We start from the raw sequence: 16,089 nt of genomic DNA on the forward strand, positions 1-16,089 counted from the left end.
AAGAACATCAATAAAAACATTAACACATAAATCACATGCACGCGCAATATATATATCAATCGTAAATCACAAAGTAAAAGACAAAATATATAAGTTAAAGTACACATGATAAAAAAAATATTATAAAATAAAATTAATAGTAAAATTATTTAAAAATATAGTAGAAATGACACATTTTTTATTAATCAAAAGTTAAAAGAAATATGTGCATAATAATAAACAATTAAAATAGATAAAAATCTTTAATATATATATATATATATATATATATATATATATATATATATAATAAAGTGTATAAAAAGTAGAGATAACAAAATAAATTACAAAAACTGTGTTCTAATCTCTAAAACACAAGAATGAGAGAAAAAATAAATATAAAAAAATATTTTGATCTTATATAAATAGATAATATTTTAAAAATTAAATTAATTCATGTATTTTGTTGTCATATTTATTATTTGATAGATAGATTTGTTTAAAATTTTAATTTTAATGTACGGTCAGTATAAAGTAATTTTACACGTACATCCAATTATATAACAGTACATCTGTAAAAATAATTATTTTTTATCTTGATCATATATAAATAGTTAAGGAAATTATATGGTACAGATTTAAATCTGTACAGATTTAAAGATTTGACTATGTGGCAAAATCTAAACCACACATCCTAAAGCTACACTTTTCGTTCAAAACCGTAACTCTTCACAAAAAAAAAGCGTCATCTAATGGAAAAAAGTAAATTAGAAGATTTAAGAGAAGAAATAATTAAGTTATCAAAATTAATAGATCAAAAATTAATGATTTTAACTAATGTTAACTGTAATGACACCGAATTCTTAAAATCAATACAAAATGATTTTTCTCAAAATCTTTATTTTACTATAAGTTTTATTGAAGGACTTCAAAAACCTGAAAAAACTTATTTTTCACACGGAATTTCTAAAAAATGTTACCATGGAAATGATTCTCCTCATCTTTATCATACCTTCAACCCACAATTAAATTCCATAGTAGATATGCTCGAAGAAATATTAGTATGTATAAAATTTCAAAGAGATAAGGAAAAAGAGAATCCCAAAGAAGAAAAACTTCAAAATATAATCAACATAACAGATCTAAAAGTAAAACCACCATTGAAATTATGAATATTGAAGAAAAATTAGAAGAAGTTACAATGTTTTTTAAACAATTAAAAATGGCTCAAGAAAATAATATTATGGAACATGGTTTTCAAATAGAAGAAGAGTTAGTTAATTCTGAAAATATAGAAAATGAAGAACACATTCTAGATTATTCAAGTGACGAAGAACCAGCAATTTCAATACAAGTAAAAAATGAAGCTGGAACATCTAAGGATAATCAATCTCAATTTAAATGGGAAACAGGTTTTGATAATTATGCTTTTAAAAAGGGGTTTATAAATAAAGATTCAAGATATACAAAAATACCATCAAAATACGTTCCTAAAATTCAGGAAATGGAAGGAGAAAGAATGCTCGATTTAGACTGCAAAAAGAACGAAAAAGAAATTTTCGAAAACTGGTTAAATTCCTTCTTATTAGAAGCCTTTACTAATCCAAAACTTAGTGAATTGTCTGGAAGAGACATTTGGAATTACATAGGGTTTCATACTAAAGGAACTATAAGAGATTATATGACATCAATAGAAAACCAAATAATAGAAGAATTAGAAACAAAAACAACAGCTTATGATAAGATATATATAATGATAATTCTATATAAAGAATTTTTTGGAAAAATATTATAGATCATAGACAAGAAGTCTATAATAAAGAATATCAAGAAGCAAAAAACCATTTAGCTAATATTCAGATATATGATTTATGTAATGTGGAATCTTATATATGTGAATATAGAATACATTATTACAAATTAAAAGAAGAAGATAAAAATCATTATCTTAGTATGTACATAACAAAACTTCCATATCCTGCTAATGAATTTATAATGGGAAGATTTATAAGAGAAATAAATAGAGGAATAATTGAAAATAATTTTGGTGGAGCAACCTCTACAATAAGAGAGGAAATAAAAGAACGTTGTATGCAAGAAGCAACTCAAAAAAGATTTGCAAATATAATTAGAATTTGCTGTCAGGATAATGAAGAGATACCTCAAAAATATGGTCTTAATAAAAATTTTCAAAGAAAAAGAAAATATCAATTTAGAAAAAGAAAATACTATCCAAACTGGAGAAAAAAGAGATATTTTAGAAAAGAAAATAACAATAAAAACAAAAGACAAAGAAATAGCTATTGCCCGAATAAAAAAGAAAATTGTAAATGTTGGTATTGCCAAGAAGAAGGACACTACGCAAATGAATGCCCGAAAAAGAAGGATAAAAAGGATCTTACTAAACAAATAGAAATTGCTAAGTCTTGTTTCATGGAACCATTAGAAGAATCTGATGATAACTTAGACTATATTTTTGAATATGTCTCAGAAACAGACTCAGAGACTGAGTAATAATGCTACATTTATTACTATAAAAATAACAGAAAAGTTTATAAATGCTTTCATAGATTCTGGGGCAACACAATGCTTTGCTAGTTCAAATATAAAACTTGATTGGAAAAAATTAAAGAAACCATTAAGAGTTAGAATAGCTGACAAATCAATACATAAAATTGACCAAAAAGCAGAGATGGTTGAAATTTTTATTCAAAATTATAGGTTCATTGTTCCATCTATATATATGTTAGATTCTGGAATGGATTTTATCATAGGAAATAACTTTTTAAAGCTATATCATCCATTCATTCAAGAATTAACATATATAGTTTTAAAAGCCCCACACGATTCTTCAATAAATCAAAAATCAAAACGTATAAAAATACCAACTACTACTATAGACAAGATTCTAAAATTTAAAATATTTTCTATCTTAGAGACATGTTATTTAAATTTATACTTTCAGATAAATATTCCGAAAAATAATCTTGAAATAAAGATAGAAGAACTTTTGGATAAAATTTGTGCTGAAAATCCTTTAGATGTTAAAAATACAAATAACGAATTAATAAGCATTAAATTAAAAGATCCTACAAAAGAGATAAATGTCCCAAATAGAATTCCTTATTCCGCAAGAGATAGAGAAGAGTTCTCATTAGAATGTAGAGATCTTTTGGAAAAAAGAATTATAAGATTAAGTAAAAGTCCTCATGCGGCTCCAGCCTTTTATGTCGAAAACAATAATGAAATTAAAAGGGGAAAACGAAGAATGGTTATTAACTATAAGAAGATGAACGAAGCAACCATTGGTGATGCTCATAAACTTCCAAGAAAAGATTCTATTTTAGAAAAAATCAAAGGAGCAACTTGGTTTTCATCTCTTGATGCAAAATCAGGATATTGGCAACTTCGTTTAGACGAAGAAACAAAGAAATTAACTGCTTTTACTTGCCCAACAAAAGAATCAACAAGTGTGTTGCTCTATGAATGGAATGTATTACCATTCGGATTAAAACAAGCCCCAGGTATTTATCAAAGATTTATGGAAGAAAATCTAAAAGAATTAAATGAATTTGTTTTAGTGTACATTGATGATATACTAATTTTTACAAAACAGGATAAAGAAGATCATCTTCAAAAATTATTAATAGTTTTAGAAAGATGTAAAGAAAAAGGATTAGTTCTTAGCAAAAAGAAAGCAAGAATAGCAAAACAAGAAATAGAGTTTCTTGGATTAATTCTATCTACTCAAGGTAAGCTAAAACTTCAACCAAATGTTCTAGAAAAGGTAAATTTATTTCCTAATAAAATAGAAGATAGAAAACAATTACAAAGATTTTTAGGATGTATAAATTATATTTCCGATCAAGGATTTTTAAAGAATATAACAGAATACACTAAAAGTTTATTTCCAAAAATAAGTACTAAAAAAGAATGAAAATGGGTTGAAAACGATAGTATGCAAATTCAAAGAATTAAAGAACTTTGTGGAAAACTTCCAGAACTTTATATTCCAGAAGAAAATGACTACTTAATAATAGAAACAGATGCTTCAGACATAACCTGGTCAGGATGTCTAAAAGCTAAGAAAGCTATAAAAAGTTTGGAACAAGAAAAAGAATCACTAGATTCTAAATATTCCCCAAAGGAATTACTTTGCAGGTATATTTCAGGGACTTTTACTCCAACAGAACAGAGATATACCACTCATGAAAAGGGAACTCTAGCAGCAATTAAATCTCTTAAGAAATGGAAAATTGATTTACTACCCAAAGAATTTACATTAAGGACAGATTCAAGTTACCTAACAGGTTTCATACGATATAATTTAAAAGTTGATTATAATCATGGACGATTGGTAAGATGGCAATTATTTTTGTTACAATATCCAATAAAAATTGAATATATCAAGGGTGACAAAAATATTATTGCAGATACATTAACAAGAGAATGGAGTTCGTCTACAACGCATTAGATCAAGAAATTCAGAAATACGAAAAAGAACTTGAAAAATGCAAGCATTGTCAGCAAATAAGGACACAGATCCAATCCCTAAAGAAGGCCATCGAAGCAATAAAATCAACACAACAACCAAAACCATCAGAGTTCAGCCAGCTAAGCGTGGTGGACAAATCAGGTGAAGAAAAAATTCCAGAAAATAAAACAATTGCCGAAATTATCAAAAAATCCACCCAAGATAAAAAATATTATGTAATTTATAATGACCCCATGAAAGAAGTATATGATGCCTGGGAAAAAGCAGCACCATTTACACATCAATCAAGGATAATTCATAAAGGAGGGTTTTTAACACTGGAAGAAGCAAAGGAATCTTTCAGGGAATATGAAGCTCTTCATCCAGAGCAAACCCTAAAAAGAGCAGATAAAGCTCCAATTCAAACCCAGAGAACAGGAATAATAAGAAACATTTCTACAAGGGCTGAAATCAAGGAAAAGAAAAGGGTCTGTAGATCAAATCTCAGAGAAACCCTTAACATAGTCCTGAATTGGACTGAAGAAAAAAGGGCAATCTTGGGATATTATCCTATTGCCAAAGAACAGCTAACAAAGCTGGTTATATTTCCAGATGCTTCCCCATCTGACACCTATCAATTTTTCCAGTATGGATTAATTGATACAATTTTAATTTTTAATGATCTGAAAATTATTAGTGAGTTTCCTGCAGGATTCATTGATGCAGTAAAGAGATTTAAAAATATGATTGACAACGTAAATCCAAGGGATATATCCCTAAAATTTACGAATAGTCAACCTATTTTTAATGAAGAAGAAGAATGCTTGGTTCCAGCACATCAAGTAATCTTCATGTCCGTCTTCCCAGGAAATTTTCAACCAATTGATCAAGTTCAAGATTTAACAATCTACAGTCATGAAGGAAGACTAGCCAGCACACTAGCAAGGGTCTTCGAAAGAACTCAAAAGATAACAAGGAAATCTCACACAAGAATCAATTATAAAAGCAGAAATACTTTGCTTGTGTCCAGTAAAAGAAATGAAATTGAAGAAAGAGAGATGAGACTCTTAGTGGAATTTGAATCAGCATTCTACAACTTATCTGGACTCTTAGAAAAGCTCCCCGAAGGGATAAAGAGGAATCTCTGCTATCTGATAAAAGACAGAGAAGACCACAAGTGCCAGCTATGTGTCTCAGAAGAAAGCAATAATAAAACGGAATCAACCCACATGATAAAGGAAGAAGACAATGCATCTGAAGGTCACATGATGAAAGAGGAGGACAGCACATCTGAAGCATCTCTCAACATTATTGCATAGTGACGTAAGCGCTTAGGTCATAGAGCACCAACAATGTAGCTGGTGCAAGATAATAAACAATGACGTAAGCAATAACGTCATAAGAAGGGTAAGGATGGGAATTGTCCATCAGACCCAACCATTATAAATAGGTTGCTTAGGCAATTGTAAAAGGCATCAAACCATAGAAAGCAGGAGGCTAAGAGTACTCGTATGCTAGGAGAGCAAGGAGGAAGCTGCCGATGCGATTCTATAGTTTGAAGAAGAATTCCCTTAGGAAAAACCAATTCTAAACTCCCCTCTGGAGTTAGTATCTACAATCTCCCCTCTGGAGATAAAAACATCTTATGTAAATATTCTAAATAAAGGAAGTTTTTCTCCATAAAGGTACGCCTTTATCCTAATCTCATAGTTATGAATTATTTAGAAAGTTTAGAATTAACGGAAGAATCTGATTATTATAGATTATCTGCCTTATTAGATAATGAAAAATAGGCTGTTCTAAAAATAGAATTAAATCTCAAATCAAATGAAAATTTTAATAAACAAAATATTTTAAAAGAAGTTTTTAATAGAAAAAATATAATATACTATGGAAAAATTCAACTTGAAGTCCCTATAAAGATAAAATCTGCCAATGGAGAACTTGAAATAGCTTTGATAAATAATGAAGAATTGAGTAAACAGATTGAGAAAATTAAGGATTAACAAAAAAGATCTAAAATTGGATGGATTCATATTAGTACTATACAAGTCTTAATCAAATCTACATATATGAAAGGAATTAATTCACCAATAAGCTTAGCAATCTGTGACAAAAGAATTACTGATGACCCAATAGATCAAATAATTGGAATTGTTCATGGAAACTTGGCAAACGTAAATGTTAAATTCAATGCCCATCTTGGATATGCTATACCTTTATCAACTGAAAATCTTGGAAGATCTATAAGTTTGGCTTATAAATTTCACAGAAAAAATCTAATGGAACAAGACGATGAACCATTTTCAATTACATATGCAATAAATTATGCTTTAACAAATAGCCATCATAGTATAATATTTAAAAATAGAGAAAGAATTTATGTGGATGAATTATTTCAGAAAATTGTAAAGACAGAAATACCAAAATATAAAGCTATTGAAAACCCAGTTCTTTTACTAAAAGAACCATCAGGAAAATTAGTCTCATCAAATTTTCAAATAAGAGAATCCAAAATTAATAGCCCGTTAAGTTTATCTAAGTTAAAGATCAAAGAAGAAAATTCTGAAATAAAAGAATTAACAAAAAAGGTCGAAAAATTAAATGAAACCCTAAACACTAAGTTATGACAATAAATAAAGAAAAAATATATGTAACCTATCAAGATAAGAAACAAGAGCTCTTTGAAAGAAAAAATCGGTTGAATTATTTACAGTTTTCTGAAATAAATCAAAGAGCATTTAAAGCTCTAAAAATAATCTATGACAAATTAAAAGGAGAAGTTGAAGAGTTAGAAAAATTGATAGAATCTCTAGAAAATAGTGATGAATCGATGATAGAATTTGCAGAAATTCTAAGATAAATAATGAAGTATACAAAGATTGAAAAACCAGAAAACAAAATAAAAAGAAAAAGGGCGAAAAAATTAAAAAGTAAAATAAAGGAGTATAAAAGGGAATTAAATAATCTTCAGTTCGAAATTAATGACCTTATAATAAAAAGGATAGAAATAAAAACAAATATAAACAAGTTGGAGTTAAACTTAAAAAATCTATAAATGCCTAGAACACCATATTATGACCTAAAAGAATTAAAGCTGTTGAAAGAAAAAATGGAGAATGAAGTTGAAAAATTAAAAAGATATTTAGAAACAACAGAAAGTGTAGAAATAAAAGAAGTTTTTGAGGATTTGAAAAATTATATTAAAGAAAAAGACAAACAGATAAAAGATTTTATATACAATAATCCATGCAAAAAGGAATATTATAAACTAAAACAAGATTGAAAAACTATAAAAATGAAATCAGAATTAGTAATAGTAGAAATGGTCAATACTTTTGATTATAAAATTGCAAATTATAAAGTACCACCAACCAAATCTATACAAATTATAAATTTATTCGAAGCAAAATATGAAAAGTTAATAGAAATTTTGAAAAAGAAATTACATTTTAAAAATTGGTATCAGAGCCAAGTTAACGATTAAGGGTAACACTTTCTCTTTAAGCAACACTTTTAGTGACACGCTTTTAAATCAATAAAAAATAAAAATCTATAAATCTGTACAAAAGTACATCTGTACAGTAGATAGACCCAAATAGTTATCTAAAGAATAAATATAATTGTAGGGCTCTATAATTTATACGTTGAGTGCATCAAAATTAAACCCATCTTTTAATTTCAAAAAGAAAAAGATGTAAAGGGTAAACTATTTAAACTTTACCAGTGTTTTTTTGGTGTTGAAACTTTAGTAGAGTTAAACTATAGGAACAAATGTCACCAAAAAGAACTACAGGAACAAAGCCGCATGCTTTGGTTTTTTCTTCTTAACAAAGAAAGCACGTAATGTTGGGCCATATTTAGGAGCGATGAGCCCAATAATATGGTAGAATGTGGAAATGGGATAAGGAGAGTGATAAGTGATAAGTAAGCTGGACATTTTAACGTTTGAGGACAGAAGAGGATTCCGGAAGACAGAAACGGAGGCACAAAAGTGGGAAAGTGAAGAAGCAGTAGCAGCAACAGAAAGTGGAAGAGAGGGCAAGGGGGAAGAGAGAGAGAGAGAGAGAGAGAGAGAGAGAGAGAGAGAGAGAGGGGGAGGGTTATGCGTTCAAAGATGCTTAGGAAATGCATACGTGGAAGCAGATCAGAGACAGGGAATTTGGTAATTTGCGCCCACATCGTTTCTCCAATCGGATCAAGTCCCGCCGCGTCTCCGACCTCGAATTGTCAAACCACAAAGACTTTCTCTCTCCTCACAAGGGCGCCCTGAACTCCCTTCAGGTTTGTCACTATCATCCTCTGCTTCGCGCCTCTTTTTCTAATCCTGCATCTCTTTGACCGTGAAATCAGGTTGATTTGACAGAGGGAAGATACTTGCTATCCGCTGCCGCAGATGCCTCCGTCGCCGTCTTCGACGTGCAGCGCCCCACCGAGTACGAAGCCGGTGGCCTCATATCCAAGCACCGGTGTCTTTTTCTCGTGGACAAGCAGCACCAGCTGGCGCACAAGTATGCTGTTTCCTCCGCCGTCTGGTACCCTGTGGACACTGGATTGTTCATCACTGGCTCCTTCGATCACCACATCAATGTCTGGGACACGAACACCACTCAGGTTGTGGTGAATTTCAAGATGCCTGGCAAGGTTTATCGGACTGCCATGTCCCCCTTGGCCACCTCTCACATGCTCGTCGCCGCCGCCACCGAGGATGTCCAAGTCCGCCTCTGTGATGTTGCTTCTGGTGCTTTTGCTCACACCTTGTCCGGCCACCGTGGTATGCATCTCAATCCCAATCATACTTTGTAATTCACATGTCATATGATTTTTACCTACAAACCGCACTGGCTTTTTTGTTTTTCTTATGGTAAATATTAACATATAAGTTTCCTTCAAGATGGAGTAATGAGTGTTGAATGGTCTACTTCAAGTGAATGGGTGTTGATGACTGGAGGATGCGATGGTGCGATACGTTTTTGGGATATTAGACGTGCTGGCTGTTTCCTTGTTTTAGATCAATCTCGGACTCAGCTTGGAAGACGCCCATCCGTACTTAAACGCTCTATCACACACAAGGTTGTTCTATTCCATAACTGCTAATAGCAAGTCTCAATGATTTTTTGTTAATACTTAATAATCCCAAAGCCTTATTTCTAACAGGAGTCGAGTTTTAAGTCTTCCTCGGCTGGCCAAACAACAAGTGCAAAAGTTCGCGTTTCACAAAAGAAGGTTCCTAATGGGAATGGGAGCAGACAGGTTGTGATTGGTAGAGTTCCATCCAAGGGATCAATAAAGCAGAGATTACATCCAGGAATGCTGTCCACTCAGGATCGCGCAACAGCTCATTATGGTGCTGTGACAGGGTTAAAAGTAACAGATGATGGCATGTATCTACTAAGCTCAGGTCTTTTCATTAGTTATTGTATTCCATAATTATAAGAAATCCCTATGCATTGCAATAATGGTTTCGTATGGGACTTTATGTTAAACTTGTCTTTTCTTATTCTTCAAAATTTTGTTTATTCCTATGCTGTTGGAACACAGGGTCTGATTCAAGACTAAGGTTGTGGGATATTGAATCTGGCTGTGACACGCTAGTGAACTTTGAAACCGTACGCCTGCAAACAAATAAACCAATTCAATTAGCCACCTCTCAGGATTCAACCCGCGTTTTTGTTCCATGCATGAGAACTGTGAAGGTGCACTATTCCTTCGTTTTATTATATACTATATTTTAACCATTTACAAATAGAATGTGGTTTACTGATCTCTTGTTTGTGCTATTCAGGCATTTGACATGTGGTCTGGGAGCACGTCTGCAACATTTCGTGGCCACTATGAATGCGTGAACTCTTGCTGGTTTAATGAACAAGATCAGGTATGTTGATGAGGTGGTTGTCCATTCTCTGTCGTTGAATATGATCCATATAAAAATTATACTAGTTATTCAGGAAATATCCAACCTTTGAAACCGGAATGACACAAGTTATAGATCTCAAGCTACTTGCACTTATAAGCAACTGCCAAAATGCATTATACTGTCTCAAAATCTATGTCATTGTACTTTATATGAATTATAATACTTTTGTCATAGTACCAAGCTCTATGTACTTTCTAACAGTTTTTGGTTGTGGCAGGAATTATACACTGGTGGGAATGATAGACAAATTCTTGTGTGGTCACCTGCTAGGTTAATTTCAGATGAAATGGTAAGCACTCTGTACCGTTCTTGTTTAAGATTATCATACATGTATGCCAGATCAAAGCATCTTTCGTTATGTCATGGTTTAACAACACCTTGTGTTGAACTGCAGGAAGAAGGAATTGCTGAAGATCAGGACAGCTGGAGTAACTGAGTTTTGACTCGATATATGTTCCATCCTTCCGGAGTTCTTCGTCTATGCATGTGTTTGATACTAGATGTTTGTATGATTCGTAAATAAAGGCTTGTTCTGGTATTGAAGCTCATCTGAATCACTGCATTACAAGATGGCAAAATTGTATATTAGTAACCGCTTCTTGTGTATCGATATTCTATTTCTGTTTATTTTCTTTTAGATTTTAAGTAATTAGTTCGGAACTGATACCTTTCTCTCTTTTTTTTTTTTTTTTACTTAAATAAGTTAAACAAAAAAAGAAAAACAAAAAACTGCTTAAATAAAGGGATAGTTTTGTTTAAAACTACTTTTAAACTTCTTCCAAGAAAAATGAAGCTTCATTTGATGAAGTTGTCGCTATCTTTGCCATGATTTTTTTCACTGTGTTTGCATCTCTCATAATTAAGTGAAGGTTAACACATCAATTTCAAATTTAAGTTTGTATATTTATGTGTGAAAACTTCAATCTGCAATCTCTTAAATGAGTATAAGAAGACTATGCTATTTAAGCAATAATTGATTGGCAACTAATTTTTCATGATTAACAAAAAAAATATTTGAATTCTTCAACGATAAAATATTTGAATTCTTTTCCGAATAACAGATTTTTAAAATCTTTCAAATTGCACAATAAAAATAAATAAATAAATGTGATATAAAAAAATTAAAATATTAGACTTATTTTAATAAATACTTATATATATAGTTTATCTATTTTATAATTTAGTTAAAAATAATTTTGGTTTATAAAATATTAAAATTAATAAAATAGTATGAAACATTTGTTATTTGTATTATTTATTATTTCATAGTTAAATTTTATATAAAGAGGATAATGTGTTTGTAGTAAGTTTTGAACTAGGATTTAAGAGTTTGAAAATTTTGCAACAAAAATAAAATCTAATTGAACAATTTGTACCAAATAAAATAAGTGGTCACACTTTTAATTCTACAAAATATCTGGGGGGCATGCCCCCAATTGTTTCCATGAAGTTTTGGATATTTAAATTTGTAAGTCATTATCATCGTCTTCAAAGAATACATAGATCTCTAAACAATATATAAAAAGTAAAAACACACAAAACACAAATAACAACCATGGCTTCTTTAATATTGTCGGCGCCAATGGCAACTATTATCTCAAAAAATACATACGTACGAATAAGCCATATTTAACAAAGATTTTTTAATTATAAATTAAAAAAAAATTACTATTTCCCAGAAAAAATAAGACTTATTTCAGTGTAAATACAAACAAATATATATTTAAAAAATTAAATTTAAAAAATTAGATTTGAAAAAATAATAATTTTTTTAAATTTTATTTCAGTAAAAAAATTCCCTCTCTTTCTTTCTTTTTCTCTAAGAAAAATAAAATAAAATCATCAGTTGAATCTTTTAAAAATCCATACCATTAAGAACCAATAAACAATTTAAATTTAGAAATAATGTATATATTTTGGGTGAATATATACTCTAAAACATTGACAATAAATGTATATTTTAGTTATTGGTATATTAAAAATCACAATCAATGAGGATTTTATTAACAAGTATTTAAGAGTATTATTTAAAAGTGTAGAAAGTATAAGTTAAAAAAAATGTAGTTTCTCAAATTCTAAATTCTAAATGTGTTTATCTAGTATTTCTAAAAAAAAATTGAAGAGTGTAATACATTCAATAAATTTTTTTTGGTGGATATTCTCATGATAATATCTTTACATAAAAATAATATGATAGATCATTAGATGAATTGATATATTTAACTAAATTATATTTAATTAACTATCAAAGAGTTCACAATGTCATCGTTATATAAAGATATCATCATGTGAATATTCCCCTTTCTTTTATACCTACACATTTTCATTCATAAAAATTTTAAATACTAACTTTAGGACCTTCGTAATAAAAAATTTTAAAAAATCATTAGAATTACCCTATTCATGCTTGATTAGTTTCTTTATATATATAAAAAAATTAATTGGAATAATATGTAACTATAGATGCATCAAATAAAATTATTGAATTAGAAAGATTTGGTAGAATGGAAAAAAATATATCAAGCTTTAATTTCTAGTAGTCTTCATAAATAAAATCTAAATCTTGAAGATTGGCTGATATTTTCAACTCATTTAAATGATTGATTTCTTTAGAGAATATATATGAAAGTAATTTTCCATGATTAACCAAAAAAAAAATATTTGAATTCCTCAACCGATAAAATTTGAAATCTTTTCGGAATAACAGATTTTTAAAATCTTTCAAATTGCACAATAAAAACAAATAAAGAAATAAATGTGAAAATAAAGAAAAGAGTCAAAACAAAACACTATTCAAAATTAGGATTTAGAAAATTTGTTTAAAAAAGTCACCCCCAATTAAGAAGATTCTTGCTCTCTGTCAGTTACTCCGCCATGCTGATGAATTGAGAAGCTTGGAAGAATGTCACTGACTGGTAAACCCCCTCCTGAGATCAGAATTGAAGGAGAGAATTGCCCTCGTGCGGTGGTGGAATGGTACCAATGTTCAGCGTCAAAGGATCAAAGACACGATTTTGACCTGAGCTTGAAGGCGAAGAAACACCTCGTTTCGTTGGGTTGGATCTTTTCTTATTGCGACAAGAAAACTCGCTGGGAACTTCGTTACAAATCCCCTTCTGGTAAGACCTACATTTCTCTCAGAACTGCATGCAAAGCCTGCATTGAAGAGAATAACAAAGATTCTTCATCTTCTTCCAATGGATCACACCAATCTCAATCCCAATCTCTACCTATTGCATCACCGTCTTCTGCTCAACAACCTACGAGTTCCAAGGTAACCGGTGGTAGGCCTCGGAGACGCAAGAAACCGAGTGACGATGAAGATTGGACTCTTACGTCTCATCAATTATCCAATTTAGTAAGTTCTCGTTCTAGTTCTCGTGGCGGTGGTCGTCGTGATTCTGGTGAAAGTCCTAATGCTGCAAGAAAAGTAACGAGGGAACGGAGTTCTTCTGATAATCCTAATTTGCCGGCGTTTCGGAATCCAAGAACGATTCTTTCTTGGCTGATTGACAACAATGTGGTGGCGCAGGAGGCGTGGGTTTTCTGCTGTGGAGGGAAAGATAATGAATTGGTGAAGAGAGGGAAGCTGTTTCGTTCTGGTATTGGCTGCCATTGTTGTGATTCTTTGCTTACACTCTCTCAATTCGAGGTTCATGCCGGTTGCAAAGGTCAACCTCCCTCTGCTAGTATCTTCTTGGAACATGATACAAGGTCTTTGTTGGATTGCCAGAACCAAGCATTGATGATGATCAAGGCTAACAACAATGGGGATAATGATCATCATCATGAAAATGATTCCATTTGTTCAATTTGTCTCAAGGGGGGTTTCATTCTTCTCTGTGATCGCTGTCCGGCGTCATTCCACGCTGAATGTATTGGCCTTGATCATGTTCCCCCTGGTGATTGGTTCTGCCCTTCATGTTCTTGCAGAATTTGCAACCGTCCCAAATGCAGAGAAGATTCTTCTAGACAGGAAACTCATTTGGCTAACAATTTTATAGCTTGTTATCAGTGTCGACGCAGATTCCACATTGGATGTTTAGCAGCTTCTAGAGACTTTGCTTTTCTGGAAATGGAAACCGATTGTAATGAGCTTTGGTTTTGCAATAAAGCTTGTGAGAAGATATTTTTGACACTGAATAGCATGTTGGGAAAACCAATTCTTGTGGGTGATGGTAATCTAACTTGGACACTGTTGACGAGCCTCAAGAATAGCAATAATGACAATGATGACGATGGATACATTACTGAAATGGAGAGCAAGCTAAATGTCGCACTTGGAGTAATTCATGAGTGTTTTGAGCCCATCATAGATCCTGTGTTTGGAAGAGATATTGCTGCAGATATTATGTTCAGCAGATATTCATGGCTGCCACGTATGAACTTTACAGGGTTCTACACTGTCATTCTAGAGAGGAATGATGAGGTGATCTCTGTTGCAAACACAAGGATTTATGGCCAAAAGGTTGCAGAAGTGCCGCTTGTCGCCACGAGGAACCAGTATCGAAATCAGGGAATGTGTCGAATTCTGATGGATCAGCTTGAGAAGCTGTTGGTTAAGTTGGGTGTTGAGAGGTTGCTATTGCCTGCTGCTCCTAATTTAATAAAATTTTGGACAAACTCATTTGGATTTGCAAAAATGACACACTCAGATCAGTATTACTATGTAGGTTATCCTCTTGCAAATTTTCCGGACACAACATTGTGCCACAAATCATTGAAGCAACCTTTGATGCTGTGTTGAGGCCTAAAACGATTGCATGGAGTTGGAAGTAGTGAACATGGTATATGTTTAGTTCTGCTTGCTGCATTACTGAGATGTGTCTGTTATGCAATGTAAGTTAAAACAGTTTGTCACATACTTGCTGAAGGGTGTAGCAATGTTATGTTAATTGCCAACTTTTTATATCTGATTTGCAGTGTGTTTTGTCAAATCCATTTGCTATTATATATGATGTTTTTGCTTATTAGTAACAAGTTACAACCTTAGGTTGATCGCATATTTGGGGTCTCGTTTTATCTTCTTTTTTCCTTTACTATATCTAACACCGTTAAGGGTTCATATAACGTTGTTGTATAAAATTCTTTGGATTGACAATTACCGAACGTTTTTTTTAATATTGGGCTTTAGTATGTGAATTCCAAAAAAATGGCCCAACACACGTGTATTCCGTACTGTCAGTTTGGCAGTGCCGAATGTCTAGGGGCTCAACACGTGGCATGCTCATATTCCCCCACCCGTGTGACTCCCTTCCCTTTCCCTTTCACTTCTCATTTTTTTCCTTCTTGAGATCAGCATTACTTTATAGTTTTGGAAACATTTCAAGTGAGTCGCACAAATTATTTTAAGAGTTGATTTTAATTAATATATATTATATATATTTTTTATAATTTAGATCAACAATTAAAATAACTAGAGCATCGATATTTTCGGTGCACTTAAAATATTTCCTATAGTTTTTAACTTTTTATCTCCCATTTTCACACTTCTTCAAAGCACCAAACCGGCAAACCCCACACCCCCCTCAGCATTACCTTCCAGGCTTCCACAGTCACGAGCTCATCACAAAGTTCACTCTGAAAAAGAATACAACTAGTATTTTACAATACAAGTAAGTAATTTAGTTAATATTATTATTAGTTAATTATTCAAATAATTTTGTATGCTGAAAGTATATAATTTATTGATATTGTTTTCTAGTTGATCAGTCTTAAA

The 16,089-nt window shown here is 31.5% G+C and overlaps 2 protein-coding genes across 3 annotated transcripts; both read left to right on the forward strand.

Annotated features, from left to right (window-relative positions):
* Positions 1–8,380: 8,380 nt before the first annotated feature.
* LOC130943348 (WD repeat-containing protein ATCSA-1-like) lies at positions 8,381–11,015 on the forward strand. 2 transcript variants are annotated; one of them, XM_057871190.1, is made up of 8 exons: positions 8,381–8,737; positions 8,807–9,227; positions 9,348–9,526; positions 9,611–9,833; positions 9,995–10,149; positions 10,239–10,328; positions 10,588–10,659; positions 10,765–11,015. In XM_057871190.1, exons 1-8 carry the CDS (start codon positions 8,582–8,584, stop codon positions 10,804–10,806), a joined length of 1,338 nt encoding a protein of 445 aa, XP_057727173.1. In that variant the 5' UTR covers positions 8,381–8,581; the 3' UTR covers positions 10,807–11,015. The 2 variants fall into 2 exon arrangements, with proteins under 2 accessions (XP_057727173.1, XP_057727172.1); XM_057871189.1 differs by having other exon boundaries at positions 8,384–8,737; positions 9,611–9,854.
* A 2,257-nt stretch (positions 11,016–13,272) lies between these two features.
* Positions 13,273–15,117, forward strand: LOC130945581 (increased DNA methylation 1-like). Its single transcript, XM_057874291.1, has one exon. The coding sequence runs from the start codon at positions 13,273–13,275 to the stop codon at positions 15,115–15,117; it is 1,845 nt and encodes a 614-aa protein (XP_057730274.1).
* Positions 15,118–16,089: the final 972 nt, after the last annotated feature.

Source organism: Arachis stenosperma, chromosome 8 (assembly GCF_014773155.1).
Source record: "Arachis stenosperma cultivar V10309 chromosome 8, arast.V10309.gnm1.PFL2, whole genome shotgun sequence".
NCBI classification, from domain to species: domain Eukaryota; kingdom Viridiplantae; phylum Streptophyta; class Magnoliopsida; order Fabales; family Fabaceae; genus Arachis; species Arachis stenosperma.